The sequence below is a fragment of the Macrobrachium nipponense genome, chromosome 37 (genome assembly GCF_015104395.2).
Source record: "Macrobrachium nipponense isolate FS-2020 chromosome 37, ASM1510439v2, whole genome shotgun sequence".
Taxonomy (NCBI): domain Eukaryota; kingdom Metazoa; phylum Arthropoda; class Malacostraca; order Decapoda; family Palaemonidae; genus Macrobrachium; species Macrobrachium nipponense.
This window is the reverse complement of record NC_061097.1, coordinates 34191061-34212761: the sequence shown is the minus strand read 5'-3', so window position 1 is coordinate 34212761 and position 21701 is coordinate 34191061. Positions and strand designations below refer to the sequence as shown.

The 21701-nt window shown below is 34.6% G+C and overlaps 1 protein-coding gene across 2 annotated transcripts in view; it reads right to left on the bottom strand.

The window, feature by feature from the left end:
• The window catches only part of LOC135209100 (uncharacterized), a 50791-nt gene extending 31942 nt beyond the window's left edge, over positions 1-18849 (bottom strand). Inside the window, exons 1-4 of one of the 2 annotated variants that reach the window (XM_064241698.1) lie at positions 18718-18849; positions 3477-3605; positions 3219-3353; positions 3015-3085 (exon numbers count right to left, since the gene is read on the bottom strand). In XM_064241698.1, the coding sequence (XP_064097768.1) occupies positions 3015-3085; positions 3219-3353; positions 3477-3549 (279 nt within the window). In that variant the 5' untranslated portion in view covers positions 3550-3605; positions 18718-18849. The remainder of the gene's footprint in view (positions 1-3014; positions 3086-3218; positions 3354-3476; positions 3606-18717) is intronic. The other variant, XM_064241699.1, reaches the window with a different exon arrangement.
• Between the last annotated feature and the right edge of the window lie 2852 nt (positions 18850-21701).

The window sequence follows — 21701 nt, the reverse complement described above, 5'->3', positions numbered from 1 at the left end:
GTCATCTTCGAGGTTTGACACGTTTCTTTTTTTGTTAACTAACCTTTTACCTTTTATTATTATTATTATTTATTTTTTTTTTTTTTTTTTTTTTGCTCTATCACAGTCCTCCAATTCGACTGGGTGGTATTTATAGTGTGGGTTCCGTTGGTTGCATCCTGCCTCCTTAGGAGTCCATCACTTTTCTTACTATGTGTGCCGTTTCTAGGATCACACTCTTCTGCATGAGGCCCGGAGCTACTTCAGCCTCTAGTTTTTCCAGATTCCTTTTCAGGGATCTTGGGATCGTGCCTAGTGCTCCTATGATTATGGGTACGATTTCCAACTGGCATATCCCATATCCTTCTTATTATCTATTTTCAGATCTTGATACTTATCCATTTTTCCTTTTTTCCTTCTTTTCTCTTCACTCTGGTGTCCCATGGTATTGCAACATCAATGAGTGATACTTTCTTCTTGACTTTGTCAATCAACGTCACGTCCTGGTCTGTTTGCACGTAACACCCTATCCGTTCTGATACCATAGTCCCAGAGGATCTTTGCCTGATCGTTTTCTATCACTCCTTCAGGTTGGTGCTCGTACCACTTATTACTGCAAGGTAGCTGATGTTTCTTGCACAGGCTCCAGTGGAGGGCTTTTGCCACTGAATCATGCCTCTTTTTGTACTGTTCTGTGCAAGTGCCAGGCATTCACTTGCTATGTGGTTTATGGTTTCATTTTTCGTATTGCACTTCCTACATATGGGAGAGATGTTATTTCCGTCTATCATACTTTGAACATATCTGGTTCTTAGGGCCTGATCTTGTGCCGCTGTTATCATTCCTTCAGTTTCCTTCTTTAGCTCTCCCTCTGTAGCCATTGCCCAATTGTCATCGCTGGCTAGTTCTTTAGTCTGTCTCATGTATTGTCCGTGCATTGGTTTGTTGTGCCAGTCCTCTGTTCTTTCTGTCTTTCTCCTGTCTCTGTATATTTCTGGGTCTCGTCTACTTTTATTAGTCCTTCTTCCCATGCACTCTTTAGCCACTCGTCTTCACTGGTTTTTCAGATATTGCCCCAGTGCTCTGTTTTTCGATGTTGACACAGTCCTCTATACTTAGTAGTCCTCTCCCTCCTTCCTTCGTGTGTATAGTCTGTCCGTATTTGCTCTTGGGTGTAGTGCTTTGTGTATTGTCATTTGTTTCCTGGTTTTCTGATCTATGCTGCGGAGTTCTGCCTTCGTCCATTCCACTATTCCTGCGCTGTATCTGATTACTGGCACTGCCCATGTGTTTATGGCTTTTATCATATTTCCTGGCGTTGAGTTTTGACTTGAGTATCGCCTTGAGTCTCTGCATATATTCTTTCCTGATCGTGTCCTTCATCTCTTGGTGTTTTATATCTCCTCCTTCCATTATTCCAGGTATTTGTATCCTGTCTCATCTATGTGTTTGATGTTGCATCTGGTAGCTTATCCCTTCAGTTCTCGTTACTTTGCCTTTTTGTATGTTGACTAAGGCGCATTTTTCTATTCCAAACTCCATCCTGATGTCCCCAGATACAATCCTTACAGTCTGGATTAGGGTACTTATTTCCTTGATGCTCTTACCATCAGCTTGATGTCGTCCATGAACATCAGATGGTTGATTCTGTTGCCTCTTTTCTTGAGTTGGTACCCGGCATCCATCTTCTGTAGTACTTTTGTCATGGGAATCATGGCTACTACGAAGAGTAGTGGGGACAGTGAGTCGCCCTGGAAGATCCCTCTCTGATATTAACCTCTTGCTAGTCTTATTCCAGAGCTTGTAAGTATTGTATTCCAGTTGCGCATTGTATTTTTTGAGGAAGCTGATGGTATTTTCCTCTGCCCATATATTTTCAGGCATTCTATTAGCCATGTGTGTGGTATCATGTCGAAGGCTTTCTTATAGTCTATCCATGCATGCTTAGGTTGGTTTTCCTTCTCCTACTGTTCTTCATTACATTTTGTCTATCAGGAGCTGGTCTTTTGTGCCCCTACACTTCCTTCTGCAGCCTTTCTGTTGGTGGGGGATGGTGTTTGTCTCCTCTAGGTAGTTGTATAGCCTTTCACTGATGATACCTGTTAGTAACTTCCACATTATTGGTAGGCAGGTGATAGGCCTGTAGTTACTGGCTATATTTCCCTTACTCTTGTCTTTTTGTACTAAGGATGTTCTTCCTGTGGTCATCCATTTGGGTGCTTGGTGATTTGAGATACAATGCTGGAGTTGTTCTGCTATTCGTGGGTGTAGGGCCTTGAAGTTTTTGAGCCAGTATCCATGGACTTCATCGGGACCTGGGGCTTTCCAGTTTGGCATTTTCTTTAGTTGGTGTCTGACTGTGTCTGTCGTGATGTCTGTGAAACTTTGTTTTATTCTCCCTGTTTCTTCTTCCTTGACTTCCTGGAGCCATGTTGCATGTTTGTTGTGTGATACCGGATTGCTCCATATGTTTTCCCATAGTCTCTTACTTGGTTCGGCTTCAGGAATTTCTGGGTGGTTGTCTTCCCCTCTTAGTTGGCTGTATAGTCTTTTCTGGTTGGTTCCGAATAGTTTGTTCTGTTGGTATCCCTTATTCCTGTTCAATTATTATTATTATTATTATTATTATTATTATTATTATTATTATTATTATTATTATTAGCCTTCTGGCCGAAGACAGCTCTTTTCTACAGACAGATATCATAGGCCTACATATTTACTGTAGGCCTACATATTTACTGTAGGCCTACAAAGCTACGCTGGAGTTTTATGGTATTATTATTATTATTATTATTATTATTATTATTATTATTATTATTATTATTATTATTATTATTAACCTTCTAGCTGACGAAAATTCTCATGTACTACAAAGTGCCATTATAGGCCTATGTTTACGGTAGTAGGCATACAATGCTACATTAGATTTGTTTGCAGTTATGGTGTTATTATTAATAATAACTAATATGCCAAGCTCTCTCTCTCTCTCTCTCTCTCTCTCTCTCTCTCTCTCTCTCTCTCTCTCTCTCTCTCACCTCGATATGGTCGATGTCTTTGAGATCTCGGCCGTTCACTGCATCCTTTAGTATAGCGTAAGATCGACCTGCTTAAAGAAACATAAAAAAAAAAATCATACATAAATCGGAAAGTAAATAACAGTTATAGATATACTGTGGACATATTCAAGGAAATTCAACCGAGTTATCAGTTTTGTATTAAAAATAAATAGGTTTTCTGACCTGAGTCCCGGGAAATGTTGCAAATGGGATCAGCGTCGCCACAGGCCTTTCTGTCGACCACCGTAGTGTTGTACGTCACCGACAGCGTCGAATTCTCGACGTCCGCGTCGACGCGCATGACTTTGCAGGGATGTTCTGTCGAGTAAACGATAATAATTAAAAGATTTTTTTTCATTTTATTTATATAAGTGCGTTTAGAGTTTATATATATAATATATATACAATTCACTACCAAGCACAAGACTAAGCCACTCTCACCTGTGTCCTCTGTGCGGGTGGCCGACGACGCTGCCGCCACAAGCAACGTCATCAACGCCGTAATGCGACGCATGGCGATAGACGTAGCTCCTCAATTAGAGAGGGAGGGCTCCCCGTGCTTTTGTGAACCTGTAACAGGAGATTGGGTGGTCGAATTATCTGGCGTCACAAAGAGAGAGAGGCGGGGGGGTGGGATTTGCTTATAGAATGAAACAGTGTAAATTATGTGTATATATATATATATATATATATATATATATATATAATATATATATATATATATATATATATATTCTTATAATGTAAGTTTTGTAAATGCAATTATAATTTTGGTAATATGATTAATTCACCTCAGAAACTGTGTATGATGTTATGAAATGTATGTTTTTGTGTTCAGATTCCCACATTTAAAGATAACACATGTTAAGCAGTGTAACGTTTCATTTTTAAACATACATAAGGCGGAGAGAGGAAAAAGTAACGTAAGACAGAAAGAAAGAGTAAGGTTGTTATTCACATCTCGAGAAGGCCTGAGCAAGCTGACTTCTTTATCCACGCAAACACGCGTAGAGACCTCCCATGCAGCTACGAGAACCTTCCCTACAATGATGTTATTCATGTTTAACATAGAGAGATGACGTAATATGTTTTCGTCTTGAACTAGATGCTAATCGCCCATACGCTTATGGGGATAGAGAACGATTCATTCGATTTTGAGACCTAGCCTTTGGCGTGAGGGATAGGATCTCTCTCTCTCTCAAAGCTCTCTCTCTCGCGCTCGCTCGTTCGCGAGTGTTTCATTAACGTAATAATGTATCTTACATTTGTATTTGAGAAGGTCACTCATATAATTCTTAGTAAAATATGTGTTGTTGTGAATTTGAACATAGCATTATTTCTATTGGTTTTGTGAAGGCGCCCACGAAAATGTAAAAGTGTGTAACAGGCCTTTCTCTTGAGTGAGAAGCTGCAGCTGCGTATACAGGTATTTTACAAATGGTTTTATTTTACCATTGGATAAAATTATCATTTTCAATACATTATTCTTTTGCTTTGTTCTTTTGACATATCCATTTTTATATGCTTAATGTTTGTACTGTCAATGCTTTAATTGTTTTCATATTATGCATTATGTTTTTTTTGCATTGTCTTTATTTTGTTTAATTAGTTTAAATAATATTCTATCGTGTAATTGTTTGAATCTAACACTTGCAAATGGATTTGTATTTAATTAAATTTCATTTCAAATTTAATTATTGCTTTATGATTTAATTTAATTAATTTTCTTGATAAACCTTGATTTAATTTTGCTTAATAATTAATTCAAGAATTAATTAAACTTTTGTTTTCAAGTAATAACAATTTCCCTGAGATCGTGAATTTCACTTATAAATTTTAATTTAGAAATAAAATTTTAATATTTAAAATTTATATGAGCATTTTATTTTTTTTGGTTCCCCACCTGTATTATATTTTATTTGTTTAGGTTTAGGTAGAAATATAGAGTGGTAATTGTGCCGTTTGTTTCCCACAAATGAATCAGAATCAGGAAATACTTAGATTTGACATTGTAGAAGGAGTGATGCCCTTTAATTAAGATTACTCACATCTATTTTAATGAACTTAGACTGATTGCTTTTCTTGACTGTTCAGTTCTATAAGGGATCACTATTACCTTTAGAGTATTCAGTCGTTTAGTATTTGTGATGAAGGGTCAGGTGTCTGGCTGTAGTGAGCTAAGTAATAACCAGGTACTTGAACCAACTGTGCCCTGAGTACAAAGGGTGTCCCAGACCCAGGAATAAAAGGGTCTCTTGTGCTAACAAGTACAAATGGTAAGTGTAGTAACCAGATACTTGGCAATTTGGGTTAACAAATATTAACGGTGTCCGGACACAGTTCTTTGGCAACTTCGTGCACCAAGTATTAATGGTGTCCAGACCCAGATACTCTAGGCCACTTCGTCACAAGTATTAATGGTGCCCATTAGAAAAAAGTCAAGAGAGCGGAAGAGAATTATTCAACTATTTGGCGGATTGGTCACTTAAACCTTTCTCTGAGTTTGTAGAGTTTGAAACATTATTATGAATTTGGGATTTATCTATGCGGTAAAGTACACTTCTGTCTGTCCTGATGTCGTACTGCATTCCCCCCCCCCCCCCCCACCCCCCCCACCCCCCCCCCCCCCCCCCCCCATTTGTGTGTCCGCGCGAACGTTCGTTTAGCTAACCTTTGCCATCCGCGCTCTCCTGTTCTATGAAGTCAATCTAATTTAAGGCCGTGGTTCCCTTAACTGTGATTTACTGCTGTGATTTACTGGGTGGCTCATTGCCTTACGGACCTCACAGTATTAGCAGTTGCTAAGAGGACTCACTTAGGGAGATAAAGTAAGTCGAAGCCTATAAGGCCTTCTCTTTGGTCTTAGTCACATACCAACGGTCGAAAATCCGTCAAAACAAACAACAAAATCTACATAGGAATACTTTGAAATCCTATAAGGTTTAATAGGCGAGGGTTTAACCCTGCTTAATGCTACGCCGTGTTAGATAGATAGATCAAGCAAGCCAAAATAATAATAATTATTAAAATTATAATAATAATAATCATGATTATTATGTTATATATTATTATCATCAGTTTTATGTAATTGTCAATTTCTTCCCTTTATGATAATAATAATAATAATAATAATAATAATAATAATAATAATAATAATAATATTTAATAATAATAATTAGATAAAACATTAGAATAAACAGAAAATACTGCAGCGTACATGTGTCCATGTATACGTGCAGTGTATTCACGCATATGCATACATACGTGTGCATACATACATTCTATATATATATATATATATATATATATATATATATATATATATATATATATATATATATTGTGTGTGTGGTGTGTACGGACAAAACGATTACAAAACACGAGACGGGAATCCCTATCTATAATTCAAGGGCAGAATTTTCTTAATTCAGAACAGAGAGAGAGAAGATGAAATCGTATTTTGGAAAAGATCTTTGAAACACACACACACACGACACACACCAGGGTCTTAGTATAGTTGGTATTGGGCAAAACATGTTCTGGATGCACTTCAACACTGAGGGTATTATGTGGCTACCCACATTTGGTACCCTGCACCGAATAAATTAGCGACGAAAGTTATTATTAATGGTCTGTGTTGCATGCCGTGAGGACCCTTGGCTACAGCAGAGTTATTATTATTATTATTATTATTATTATTATTATTATTATTCAGAAGATAAACCCCTATTTGTATGGAACAAACCCACAACAGGGACCGCCACTGACTAGAAATTCTAGCATACCAAAACTATATCGAGTGCGCACTTCAAAGACTATAAGATAAAGAAACAAACTTGGTAAACAAGTAGAGTAGACAAAAGTTGTGGATGATGAAAATACGCGGGAAGACTGTTCAGCAGTCCTTATCGTGAAGAAAACGTTAGTTATTTTTCTCCTGAATTGTATTTATTTTCAGGATAAACGTTTATAGTCTAAACTCTCACAGCATGTAATTTTATGTAATTGTCAATTTCTTCCCTGGGGACATTTTGCAATCAGGACCCACGAAAATTCGAGCTAGGTTGCAAAGCGTCACTATATCCTATACTACAATGATTCGCCTTGCAATGTAAACAGTTTAGTTACAGCTTAACCTATTTATCTAACTATTGGTTCATTCATTTGTCTTTACTTTCTAATAACTGATCTCGTTTCTTTTTGTATTTTCAATTACTACGTTCTGTACTAATTTATAATGAACACTGCTATATTCTTTGGAAGTTCGAATTTCAAGTCAGTGGCATCTTTGGTGGGCTTGTTCTATATGATTAGGGTTCATCTTGTGAATAATAATAATAATAATAATAATAATAATAATAATAATAATAATAATAATAATAATAATCACAACACTTGTCGATGCAATGTAAAGCCTCCACTCATGAGATAGCAGCCGCCCTTGGCCTTAGTCGGGCATGGGCAGGATCGGGGTATTGGTGTATAGTCGGTGGGGTATATGAGGCCGGAGGCCGTTAAACAAAAACACCTATTGATGGCGAATCTCAAAACAAAAGGATATCCCGCCCCATCCCCCACTTTGAGATGGATGGGATTACCCTGAATGAGTGCTGAAGATTTTAACTATTCTTGGTGTGTAACTTTTGACGCTCGTCTGACCTCTGAAAAACGTCTGGTAAAAGTCTCGGCAAATGGCGCACGAAAGTTGGGTAATGTTTGCAAGGACTCGTCATATTCATAACAGCTATAAAAATAACATTACTGTTCTCCGGTGTAAGGATGTCTGCTTCTGCCAGAGATTCGTCCCTCTCAAGATAGAGTGGTGCGTGGAGGATGCTACTTATGACCGACCTACGTACTAACATTAGCAATGATGACTCGGACCATCGACGGATCGTTTGTCAATTTATTCGTGCTGTATCGTCTATCAGTCCATTGTGAACGAGGACGATTTATTACAGTACGACATATGATAAATTTACAAAACGAGAACATGCGTCGATGGTCCAAGTCATCATTGCTAATGTTTACGTAGATGATTCAGTTTATCTGCTGAGTAAAGGACGTCGTGTCGAAAGATCATGTAGGAACTCTGTTGTTTATTTTTCCTTAGTGGCTTATACTTTATATATATATATATATATATATATATATATATATATATATATATATTATATATATATGAACATTAATATTAATATTAAAAATAAATCCATTTTGAAGGACTTGGACCATTTAATTAGACAGTTTTTACACCGCAATGTGCCTCCCTACCTTATATGTATGGTTTAGTCAAGACATAAATCAATAACCCTATCAGACCAATCATTAGTTCAGTTGGGCTCAGTTACGTATAATTTATCTACATGGCCTGTAAAAATTCTTACAACCTTTGGTAGGAAAAATTTTCTAACACGAATGTAAAAACAATGTTGATTTTATAAACAAAGAATCGAATCGTTTAAATTTTGATTTTGATTTTAATAGTTAGTTTTGATCTCTCCTCTCTCTCTCATCTCTCTCATCTCTCTCTCTCTCTCTCTCTCTCTTTTCTTTTTCTTTTTTTTTTTTTTTTTTTTTTTTTTTACAAAAGTGCCTGTAGATGATTTAATTGAATTTTTGGAGGATGAATTAGAACGTCAAGATATTCCCTTAACTGAAGCAAACTCTTAGTCCTCATAAGGTTAAGCATCAAAGATAGTAAATTTTGTTTTAATGGGGAATGATGACAAAAGTTTGGCATGGTTATGGGTAATCCCTTATCCCCTGTCCTTAGCAATATTTATATGGAATTTTTTTGAGACCAAAACTCTTACCAAGAATTTTGCCCCAAAAAGTTATATGGTTTAGGAGTGTGGATGATATTTTCAGTATTTGGCCATTTCACGTAAATCTCCAGGAATTCCGTAATAATCTCAATAATTTAGTCCCTTCTATAAAATTTACCGTAGAAGAAGAAAGAAATTGTAATTTGAATTTTCTTGATGTAACTGTCCATAGAAATGATAGAAATTTCACCTTTTCGTCTTTTTGAATCAACTACTTTGCCTCTTTGTTCATTACTACTCCAATCACCATCAAAGTGTTAAAGTCTCTGTTTTTTCTGGGATGTTCCTAAGGGGGCTTTGCGTGTCTGTAGCCCGCAGTTTATTGACGCTGAGATTAAAACTATTTATGATATTGCATTGAAACTTAAATAACCAAGGACTTTTATAGATGTGGCATGGAAAAGAGCTAGAAAAACATTTTATTTAACTAATGACACACTTGCATTTAGTAAGCATAACATTCTAAAATTACCCTATGATGAAAGGTTTGTAGAAATTCCTGGAATTTTAAAGCTTTTTAACATAATTGTTGTTTTTGGTGATATTAATGTCAAGAGTTTAGTAATCAAAAATTTCCTAAAGATCTTCCAGGCTGCATATATGAAATTCCTGCCAAAAACAAAAAAAAAAAAAAAAGTGTGATAAAGTCTATCACGGACAGACCGGTAAATCTCTTTCACAACGTCTCAAACAGCACCATATTCTGTGAGAACTGGGCAAATATCGTACATATGAGAGATTTAGATCATCCTATTAAACTGGAGTCAAGCAAGAGCCTAATCCCATGTAATGACACAGTTAAAGAAAATCATTGAACTTGTTTCATCAAGTCAAATATGGAAATGTTTTAAAATTTAAGTCTTGGTTTATTTAAACTTGATGCCTTCATAATGAAAACAAGTTGTAGATAAATATAAACAACAAATTAATATATTCAGTTTTTACATGTTTTGGACTATACGGATACTTCGTAGTTTCTGTTAGGGTTAAACCTATGTTTAGATTTGTGACCGTGTGATATCCAATAATCCTGGGTTATCTTTTTAATTTTTACCCTTTTGACAATTAACCATCTGGTATTCTTGATCTTGTTATTTACCTGATAACTTTCTCTCCAATGTATTTCACTTGTTCCTTGCCAATGTCTCAGGTAAGACGAAAGCGCTTGGATTTCTGTGGTATTCGCTTATATATATATATATATATATATATATATATATATATATATATATATATATATATATATATATATATATACATTCCAACAGGGTTCCAGCAAGACAACAGCTTACATGATAAGTTTATTAGAGACGTTTCGTGCCCCAAACATTGGCACATCATCAGTCTGGAATAAAAATTTTATTCTATTAAAAAACAGTAAAAATAAAGTAAAAGGTACAATCCAAAAATATGAATTATTAAAAGAAGCTTAGAAGTATTAAAAGACTACCTATCAGTTCAGAGAACAAGAGCAGATGACTAGAAACGTGAGGACCGACCAAACTACACTTCAGGCCAACGAAAGGGGAGTGGCAGAGACGTAATTGTTTAAATTAGGCGACAGGTGTTTAATGTAAAGTGACTCAAGTGTAGTTAGAAAGGATGCTTGGTTGTTGAGTAAGGATAGAAAAATGTGTTTTTTCCATAGGAATCTTGCATTTTGAGGCATGTGTTCGAATACTCGAGAGTTCGGATTCGATATCCTGGATCCCGTCTATAGCTGAGTCCCATGTGACTATAATAACGGACTTGCAACAATCTCCGTGTTGAGCCAATATAAGTACCAAGGCATCTTGGGCATTCATATTTATAGATTACATTGGACAACATAAAATCTTGAAGCTTATCCTTGTAATTGAAGAGGCTACCTATCTTTTTTGGATTTACAGGGATTAGGGTTAGTCTTAGGAAACCTAATTCTTTTTCTATAATGTTTTTTATATTCATGCGTAGTTTATCTGTGTGGATGAAGGGAATTGATGCGTACATATTAAGTTTAGGTACGTTGAAACTAGCGGGGGGTGGAGATACGTAATTTAGAAACCATTTTATTTTAATTAATATTAATTAACAATTGCTTTGGGTAGGAATTAGCTGTAAAAAATTTCAGTAAGTACTCAATTTCTATTATGGAAAGCAGACCAGTCAGACGTATATTTAAATGCTCTGTGTACCAACGTAATGACAGAGTTAGCTTTAAAGCCATAAAAACACGAACTGTAAAAATTATTTCCCAATCCAGTAAAAGTATACTCTTGCGATATACACTAGTATTAAAACGTTGTTCACTCCTAGTCATTTTTACATCCAAGAAGGCTATTGAATGTTGTTTTCAGTTTCTATGGTAAATTTCACGTTTGGATGAACAGTGTTGATATAATCAAGAAACTCGTAACTTAAAGGTACACCTTTAAGACTATCATGTCAGCTTATAACAGCCCTTCGTTTAAGATATCCAAATTTATAGTTCAATTACTAACTGATTTCTCAAACTCGCAATATGTTTTAAAAAATGGTTTTGAATTTCAACAAACAATAATTCAACAAGATGGTGAACTAATTATGACTAGTTTTGACATCGAATCGTTGTTCACTAATGTTCCAGTTACAGAAACCATAGACATTATTCTTAATAAAGTTTATGAGGGTATAGAAGAATTTCACGGTTTTAGCAGACACCTTTTTAAGACACTACTCGAACTTGCTGTGCAAGATTCGGCTTTCGTTTTTAACAAACAGCTTTACTCGCAGGTCGAGGGAGTTGCTATGGATCACCGTTAGGACCTTTATTTGCTAACTTTTTTATGAGTCATCTTGAAGAAAATTTTTTAAATAGTTGCCCTGATAATTTTAAACCAGCATTTTATAGAAGTACGTTGATGATACTTTTACCCTGTTTAAACACAGTTGGCAATGTTACGAGTTTCTTGATTATATCAACACTGTTCATCCAAAACGTGAAATTTTACCATAGAAACTGAAAACAACATTCAATAGCCTTCTTGGATGTAAAAATGACTAGGAGTGAACAACGTTTTAATACTAGTGTATATCGCAAGAGTACTTTTACTGGATTGGGAAATAATTTTTTACAGTTCGTGTTTTTATGGCTTTAAAGCTAACTCTGTCATTACGTTGGTACAGAGCATTTAAATATACGTCTGACTGGTCTGCTTTCCATAATGAAATTGAGTACTTACTGAAATTTTTTACAGCTAATTCCTACCCAAAGCAATTTGTTCTTAATATTATTAATAAAATGGTTTCTAATTACGTATCTCCACCCCCCGCTAGTTCAACGTACCTAAACTTAACTATAGTACGCATCAATTCCCTTCATCCACACAGATAAACTACGCATGAATATAAAAAACATTATAGAAAAAAGAATTAGGTTTCCTAAGACTAACCCTAATCCCTGTAAATCCAAAAAAAGATAGGTAGCCTCTTCAATTACAAGGATAAGCTTCAAGATTTTATGTTGTCCAATGTAATCTAGAAATATGAATGCCCAAGATGCTGGTACTTATATTGGCTCAACACGGAGATTGTTGCAAGTCCGTATTATAGTCACATGGACTCAGCTATAGGACGGATCCAGGATATCGAATCCCGAACTCTCGAGTATTCGAACACATGCCTCAAAATGCAAGATTCCTATGGAAAAAAAACACATTTTTCTATCCTTACCTCAAACAACCCAAGCATCCTTTCTAACTACACTTGAGTCACTTTACATTAAACACCTGTCGCCTAATTTAAACAATTACGTCTCTGCCACTCCCCTTTCGTTGGCCTGAAGTGTAGTTTGGTCGGTCTCACGTTTCTAGTCATTCTGCTCTTGTTCTCTGAACTGATAGGTAGTCTTTTAATACTTCTAAGCTTCTTTTAATATTCATATTTTATTTTTGGATTGTACCTTTTACTTTATTTTACTGTTTTTTAAAAAAAGAATAAAATTTTTATTCCAGACTGATGATGTGCCAATGTTTTGGGCACGAAAAACGTCTCTAATAAACTTATCATGTAAGCTGTTGTCTTGCTGGAACCCCTGTTGGAATGTGTAGCTGTCTGCCCGCTGTCATTATATATATATATATATATATATATATATATATATATATATATATATATATATATATTATAAAATAAGCGAATACACGGGAAAATTGATAGTCACGGAAATCCAAGCGCTTCGTTCTTTATTCAGACATCGTCAAGGAGCTACTAAAGTACAATTGGAGAGGAAGGCCTCAGGTACAAACAAAGATCAGGAATACCAGATGGTTAATTATCAAAAGGGTAAAAAATTAAAAGGGATAATCCAGGATTATCGGATATCACACGGTCACAAACTTAAACAGATTCTGACCCTAACCGAAATTACAAAGTATCTTTACAGTCCAAACATGTAAAAACTGAATATATTAATTTTGTTGCTTATATTTATCTACAACTTTTTTCATTATGAAAGCATCAAGTTTTAAATAACCAAGACTTAAATTTAGAACATTTCTATTATTTGACTTGATAAAACAAGATTCAATGATATTCCTTTTCCTTTTAACTGTGTCATTACATGGGACTAAGGCTCTTGCTTGACTCCAGTTAATAGGATGGTCTAAATCTCTCATAATGCATTCGATATTTGCCCAGTTCTCACAGAATATTGATGTTGCTTAAGACGCTGTGAAAGAGATTTGCCGGTCTGTCCGTAATAGACTTTGTCACACTTCTTGCAAGGAATTTCATATATGCAGCCTGGAAGATCTTTAGGAGAATTTTTATTACTAAACTCTTGACATTAATATACTGAAAACAACATTTATGTTAAAAAGCTTTAAAATTCTAGGAATATCTAAAAAACCTTTCATCATAAGGTAATTTTAGAATGTTATGCTTACTAAATTCAAGTTTGTCATTAGTTGAATAAAATGTTTTTCTAGCTCTTTTCCATGCCACATCTACAAAAGTCCTTGGGTATTTAAGTTTCAATGCAATATCATAAATAGTTTTTAATTTCAGCGTCAATAAACTGCGGGCTACAGACACGTAAAGGCCTTAGGAACATCCCAGAAAAAACAGAGAATTTAACATTTTGATGGTGATTGGAGTAGTAATGAACAAAAGAGGCAATATTAGTTGATTTTCGAAAGACTGAAAAGGTGAAATTTCTATCATTTCTATGGACAGTTACATCAAGAAAATTCAAATTACAATTTCTTTCTTCCTCTACAGTAAATTTTATAGAAGGGACTAAATTATGAGATTATTAAGGAATTCCTGGAGGTTTCGTGAACTGGCCAAATACAGAATATATCATCCACGTATCTAAACCAAATAACTTTTGGGGCATAATTCTTGGTAAGAGTTTTGTCTCAAAAAATTCCATGTTAAATATTGCTAAGGACAGGAGATAAGGGACTTGCCCATAGCCATGCCAAACTTTTGTACAAAAAATTCCCCATTGAAACAAAAATTTACTATCTTGATACATAACCTTATTAGACTAATGAGATTTGCTACACTTAAGGGAATGTCATGACGCTCTAATTAACCTCTTCCAAATATTCAAGTAAGTCATCTACAGGCACTTTTGTAAATAAAGAGACAACATCAAAACTAACCATATTAAAATCATAATTCAAATTTAAACTATTTTATTTGTTTATAAAATCTCTCATATTATTCAACTAAGGACAAACTTGAATTTAGTAAGCATAACATTCTAAAATTACCTTATGATGAAAGGTTTTTAGATATTCCTAGAATTTTAAAGCTTTTTAACATAAATGTTGTTTTCAGTAATATTGATGTCAAGAGTTTAGTAATAAAAAATTCTCCTAAAGATTCCAGGCTGCATATAATGAAATTCCTTGCAAAAGTGTGACAAAGTCTATTACGGACAGGACCGGCAAATCTCTTTCACAACGTCTTAAGCAACATCAAATATTCTGTGAGAACTGGGCAAATATCGAATGCATTATTTGTACATATGAGAGATTTAGACCATCCTATTAACTGGAGTCAAGCAAGAGCCTTAATCCCATGTAATGACACAGTTAAAAGGAATATCATTGAATCTTGTTTTATCAAGTCAAAATAATAGAAATGTTCTAAATTTAAGTCTGGTTTATTTAAACTGATGCTTTCATAATGAAAAAAGTTGTAGATAAATATAAGCAACAAAATTAATATATTCAGTTTTACATGTTTTGGACTGTAAAGATACTTTGTAATTTGGCGGTTAGGGTCAGAATCTGTTTAAGTTTGTGACCGTGTGATATCCGATAATCCTGGATTATCCCTTTTAATTTTTTACCCTTTTGATAATTAACCATCTGGTATTCCTGATCTTGTTTGCACCTGAGGCCTTCCTCTCCAATTGTACTTTAGTAGCTCCTTGACGATGTCTGAATAAAGACGAAAGCGCTTGGATTCCTGACTATCATTTTCCCGTGGTATTCGCTTATTTATGAAGTCACGTGCATCTACTGTGATTTTTTTAAGCATATATATATATATTATATATATATATATATATATATATATATATATATATATATATATATATATATAGTGTGTGTGTGTGTGTGTGTGTGTGTGTGTGTGCTTAAAAAATCACTGTAGATTGTTCACTTGACTTCATAAATAAGCGAATACCACAGGAAAATGATAGTCAGAAATTTCGTACACTTAGAAGCAGACGGTATAGCTTTAATTCAGGACGGTTCCTGTCGATTGGAAGAATCGGATGCTGGATTATTGCTACGGAAAATTAGAGAAAGTGCTGCAACCGTCTTCAAAGGAAGCTTCAAGTCAAGCTGAAAATCTTATTGCTGAAAGCGGACTGGACTCAAGCATGCCAACGTGGATTTCATGATTAATTTATCAGAACATACCAGTGGATGGTGCTACGACAGCGGCTTTGGGATATGGGTTAAGCTTTGGTGTATTTAATGGTACCTGGACTGTGTCGACATCTCTAAATCCTTTTGGTATTAGAAAAATTGAATCAAAAAACCTATGCCCTGATGATATCAATATTTGTAAAGGTATTGTGTATGGTGCTATGAGTAAACCTTCTCCCCCTAATGTACCCGTGAGATTTCTCCAGGCTTTTAAGAAAATAAAAGAAGACGAAACAGTGAAAGTTACAAAAGCAGATAAATCTAATGCAGTGGTAATAATGAATAAAATGTGACTATATAAGTAAAATAATGACATTGCTAAATGATACTGATACTTATACGAAACTGAGGTCGACCCTACACAGACAGTGAACTCCCATTTAATAAACAAATTAAATCCATTTGAAGGGCTTGGACCATTTAATTAAACAGTTTGCACCGCAATGCTCCTCCCTGCCTTATATGTATGGTTTAGTCAAGACACATAAAACCAATAACCCTATCAGACCAATCATTAGTTCAGTGGGCTCAGTTACGTATAATTTATCTAAATGGCTTGTAAAAATTCTTTCTCCTTTGGTAGGAAACATTTCTAACACGAATGTTAAAAACAATGTTGATTTTATAAACAAATTGAATAGTTTAAATTTGAATTTTGATTTTAATATGGTTAGTTTTGATGTCTCTTTATTTACAAAGTGCCTGTAGATGACTTACTTGAATATTTGGAGGAGGAATTAGAACGTAATGACATTCTCGTAAGTGTAGCAAACCTCATTAGTCTCATAAGGTTATGTATCAAAGATAGTAAATTTTGTTTTAATGGGGAATTTTTTGTACAAAAGTTTGGCATGGCTATGGGTAATCCCTTATCTCCTGTCCTTAGCAATATTTACATGGAATTTTTGAGACAAAACTCTTACCAGAATTTTGCCCCAAAAAGTTATTTGCTTTAGATATGTGGATGATATCTTCTATATTTAGCCAGTTCACGAAAATCTCCAGGAATTCCTTAATAATCTCAATAATTTAGTCCCTTCTATAAAATTTACTGTAGAGGAAGAAAGAAATTGTAATTTGAATTTTCTTGATGTACTAGTCCATAGAAATGATAGAAATTTCACCTTTTCAGTCTTTCGAAAATCAACTAACATTGCCTCTTTTGTTCATTACTACTCCAATCACCATCAAAATGTTAAATTATCTGTTTTTTCTGGGATGTTCCTCAGGGCTTTACGTGTCTGTAGCCCGCAGTTTATTGACGCTGAAATTAAAACTATTTATGATATTGCATTGAAACTTAAATACCCAAGGACTTTTATAGATGTGGCATGGAAAAGAGCTAGAAAAACATTTTATTCAACTAATGACAAACTTGAATTTAGTAAGCATAACATTTTAAAATTACCCTATGATGAAAGGTATTTAGATATTCCTAGAATTTTAAAGCTTTTTAACATAAATGTTGTTTTTTTCAGTATATATTGTCAAGAGTTTATAATAAAAAAATTCTCCTAAAGATCTTCCAGGCTGCATATATGAAATTCCTTGCAAAAAGTGTGATAAGTCTATTACGGACAGACCGGTAAATCTCTTTCACAACGCTCAAAGTAACATCAATATTCGTGAGAACTGGGCAAAAATATCGAATGCATTATTCGACATATGAGAGATTTAGACCATCCTATTAACTGGAGTCAAGCAAGAGCCTTAATCCCTTGTAATGACACAGTTAAAAGGAATATAATTGAATCTTGTTTCATCAAGTCAAATAATAGAAATGATCTAAATTTAAGTCTGGTTTATTTAAACTGATGCTTTCATTATAAAAAATGTTGTAGATAAATATAAGCTACAAAATTAATATATTCAGTTTTTACATGTTTTGGACTGTAAAGGTACTTTGTAATTTCGGTTAGGTTTGTGACCGTGTGATATCCGATAATCCTGGATTATCTCTTTAGTTTTTTACCCTTTTGACAATTAACCATCTGGTTTATTCTTGATCTTGTTTTGTACCTGAGACCTTTCTCTCCAATTGTATTTCATTAACTCCTTGACAATGTCTGAGTAAAGACGAAAGCGCTTGGATTTCTGACTATCATTTTCCTGTGGTATTCGTTATATATATATATATATATATATATATATATATATATATATAGATATATATATGTTATATATAATATATATATATATATATATGCCCTTTACCATAATCTAAGAATATTCTATGAAGTTGAAAACATTGATCCCTGCTTACCGCACTGAGGTGGATTTATATAAGACGACACATTCGGGGGCTTGTTAAAGAATTTTGTGAGGGTGGGTGTCGGGGTGGGGGGAGCTTAATTAAACGAGCATCTGACCCTTCCGATCAAAGGACAGCCGCCATGTCAAGCACAATTACATTTGCATATTATAATTGCTTGCGTGGCATGCATTCGCCAACTGTTTATGTTCACATGTGTCCAAGGAAGCTGATTGTCCATCGTTATTGACGGTTTTGTTTTCGTGTGAATAGTGTTATTTTTAGGGTTTGAGATATTCAGGGAGGTTAGGCGTTTTCATTCTCTAAGTCTTTTAGAACTTTAGACTTGATTGTTGCAATAATTGGCGATACAGGACAGAAGAAAGTGAGGAAAGGATCGCTGAGTATAGATACCGAGGTCGTTAGAACCTGCGAGTGCATGCTGGCAAAAGTTATAGTACTAATTTGGTCGAGCTCTCTGTATCTCTTTACTTATATTGTACGTTAATATGCTTAGATAAACATAGTAAAAAATTCTCAACATAGTTTGCATGATGCGTAAAAAAAAAATGCGTCTTACCACACACGCACACAAACTGGGGAAATATACGTACGAAACAATCGCGTGAGACAAAACGTATAGTCAAATCACCAAGGCTGCTTTAAATCAGTGTGGAACGGCTGAAACTTACATGAGAAACGAGTGGTGCGCTGAAGTGGTATCGCTATCGTCTTCTTCTTCTTCTTCTTCTTAAGTGATTCAGTACGCAACCACCGACTGAAAGATCTGTCCGCCTCGTCCTGTGGCCACCTCAGAACTAAGAGACCACAGACACAGAGACTCCTCTTTGGTTGTAGGATCGCGAACCATGGGACTCAGGGAAGAGTGTAATCCGGCCCCCACCCCCTTCCATCCAACCCCCCAAACTTGAATAAGCATCATGGGAGCTGATAGGTCCTTCAGGAGCAAGGAAATCGTCTCCACTTTCTATGACAGTCCAGACTTTAAAGTTAAAATAACGATTAATTTTATTTTTCTCAAGTAACTTTGATGTTACGGACAGGGGTAACGGCAGAGTATATTCTTGATAAGATATATAGGTCTAGGCCACCATGGCGTCGAGCGCGTAAGATCCTCATCTGCTTGCCTTCAGAATCTGCTTTCATTTTACTTTGATTTGCGTGGATTTTCTACATAAATACAAAAACTCGGTCTAAATTTGATGATTTCTTGATTCGTAGTCTATTTTATGTGAGACAGATGATGGGTATACCCACTTTTACACTAAAAAAAAAATGGACCAAGTTGGCGAAAGCTACCTGTGTTTAGCTATATACTGCTTCTAAGCTACTGTGATGATACCAAGTAAAGGAATTATTATCTATTCTTATATTTATTTACTTATTTACTCTCGCTCTCTCTTCTCTCTCTCTCTCTCTCTCTCTCTCTCTCTCCAAAAATATGTAAAAACCTAAAAGAAGGAAAAGGATGTAAGTTCGACAAAAAATGCAAATATATGCACCCTGTAGCCATGAATCATAATCAAATAAATAACCAACCCAAGTAATAAAATCCAAAATAAGAAAGAAACAAATAAGAGAGAAATCAAGAATATCAGGTAAAAGAGAAAAGCAAACCACCAATGAGATATGCAGAGGTGTCAGCAAAGAATTTCAAAGCATCAGCTCCGATTAATTCTACTCAAGAGATAATAACTGTATTTATTATGCAAGAGGATATTGCAGAAAACGGAGAAAATTGCAGATTCAGACACAAAATGAATAATTATGATGAAGGAAGATCAAATATTATGGAAAAGTTGGATTTTTTAATGTCAGAATTTCTGGAAATGAAAAAAAGAACAACATACCAGAACAGGAAAGAGACATGGGAAAATCCTTATTACTATCAGTATAAATGAAGGAGAAAACACGCAAACCATCATAGTGATGAATGCGCAGGGTTTAGTTACGAGTAACTCAAAAAGAAAAATAGAGTACTTAGAAGAACTAACCCAAAATGAAAAGAAAATAGATATAATGAATATAAGTGAAAACCATGGTATTCCCAAGAGACTGGGAATGATGATCAAAATAAAAGGGTTCCAAAACTTATAGATCAGATAGAAAAAATAGGAATCAAGGGGGAACCGCAATATATGGGAAAGACAAAAAAACAAGGAAAATATATGAGAAATATAGTAACTCCAGAATGTGAACTAATAGCGGTAGAATTTGAATCTGAAAAATTGATGAACATAGTAATATATAGACTCCTAATACTAAAGAGTTTGACTTAATAATTGAAAAATTGGATGATATATGTAGAAATCACAAGGACTGGACTATTCTTCCTATCTGGTGACTTCAACTTTCCTTTCGTAGAATGGAAAGAAACGAATAGGAGATTGTGGTTGTACTTATACATATAAAAAAAGAGAGTAATAGTAGTGCAGAAGATAAGAGGCAATTTGAAAAGCTATTAGATATGCTACTAGAATACAACATTCAACAAATAAATCACCTGCAACAAGAAAGGAAAATACTTTAGACCTAGTATTTGTGAACGAGATGAATTATGTTAAAGAAATAATAGTTTATAATGCGAGTATTTCAGACCATAATGTCATAGAATTAACAGTTCATTCCAAAAGCAAGTGAAAATAGAGATAAGCAAGAAATGAAAAAAGTGGGAAGGATATGGAAAATACAACTTCTACAGTAAAAATATAAAATGGTCAGAAATTAATGAAGAATTAAACAAAGATTGGGATAACATTTTCGTAAGTGATGACATAAGGGTAAATACGGAGATATTATATAAAATATGGAGATAATAGTGGAAAAATATATACCGAAGAAGAAAAGTAAACATCATTCATGCATACCAAGAGACAGAAGAATCTTGTTCCAGAAAATCAGAAAGTGGAAAAAAAGGTTCTTGCAAAAGAAAAAAAAATGCATGGAAAGTTATAGAACTAAAAAGTAAGATAGAAAATGCAGAAAAAAAGATTATACAATCAAAAGAAAATGAAAAACGGGACTTGGAAGAAAAAACCCTATAAATACAAGCAAAACCCCAAACTATTATACTCATGATGCGAAGAAGATGAATAAAAGAAGAATAGAAATAGGCCCTCTGAGAATTGAAGGGAGATTAACGAATGAAAAAAGGAAATTTGCAACATACTGGCAGAACGATATAAGAGAGAATTCACCCCTAGAATAGATAATGAAGATAATGATATAGAAGTAAGGGATGAAAATAGTGAATATTTAGCTGACATAGATATTAATGAAGCTGATATTGTGCAGGCTATTAATGAAATTAAAAATGGAGCTGCTGCAGGGCCTGATGGGAATTCCTGCTATTTTGTTAAAGAAAAGTAGTTCATTCTATCGCAAAGCCACTTGCAATATTATTAAGACAAAGTGTAGATACAGGCAAGATATATGATGAGCACAAATTAGCGTATATTACCCTACTTTCAAAAAGTGGATCAAGACTAGAGGCAAGTAATTATAGGCCTGTGAGTCTAACATCACATATAATGAAAGTGTATGAAAGGGTAATGAAGAAAAATATTATGAAACATTTAATAAAAAATAATTTGTTAATAAAGGACAACATGGTTTCGTACCCGGAAAAAGTACACAAACCCAACTGTTAGTCCAC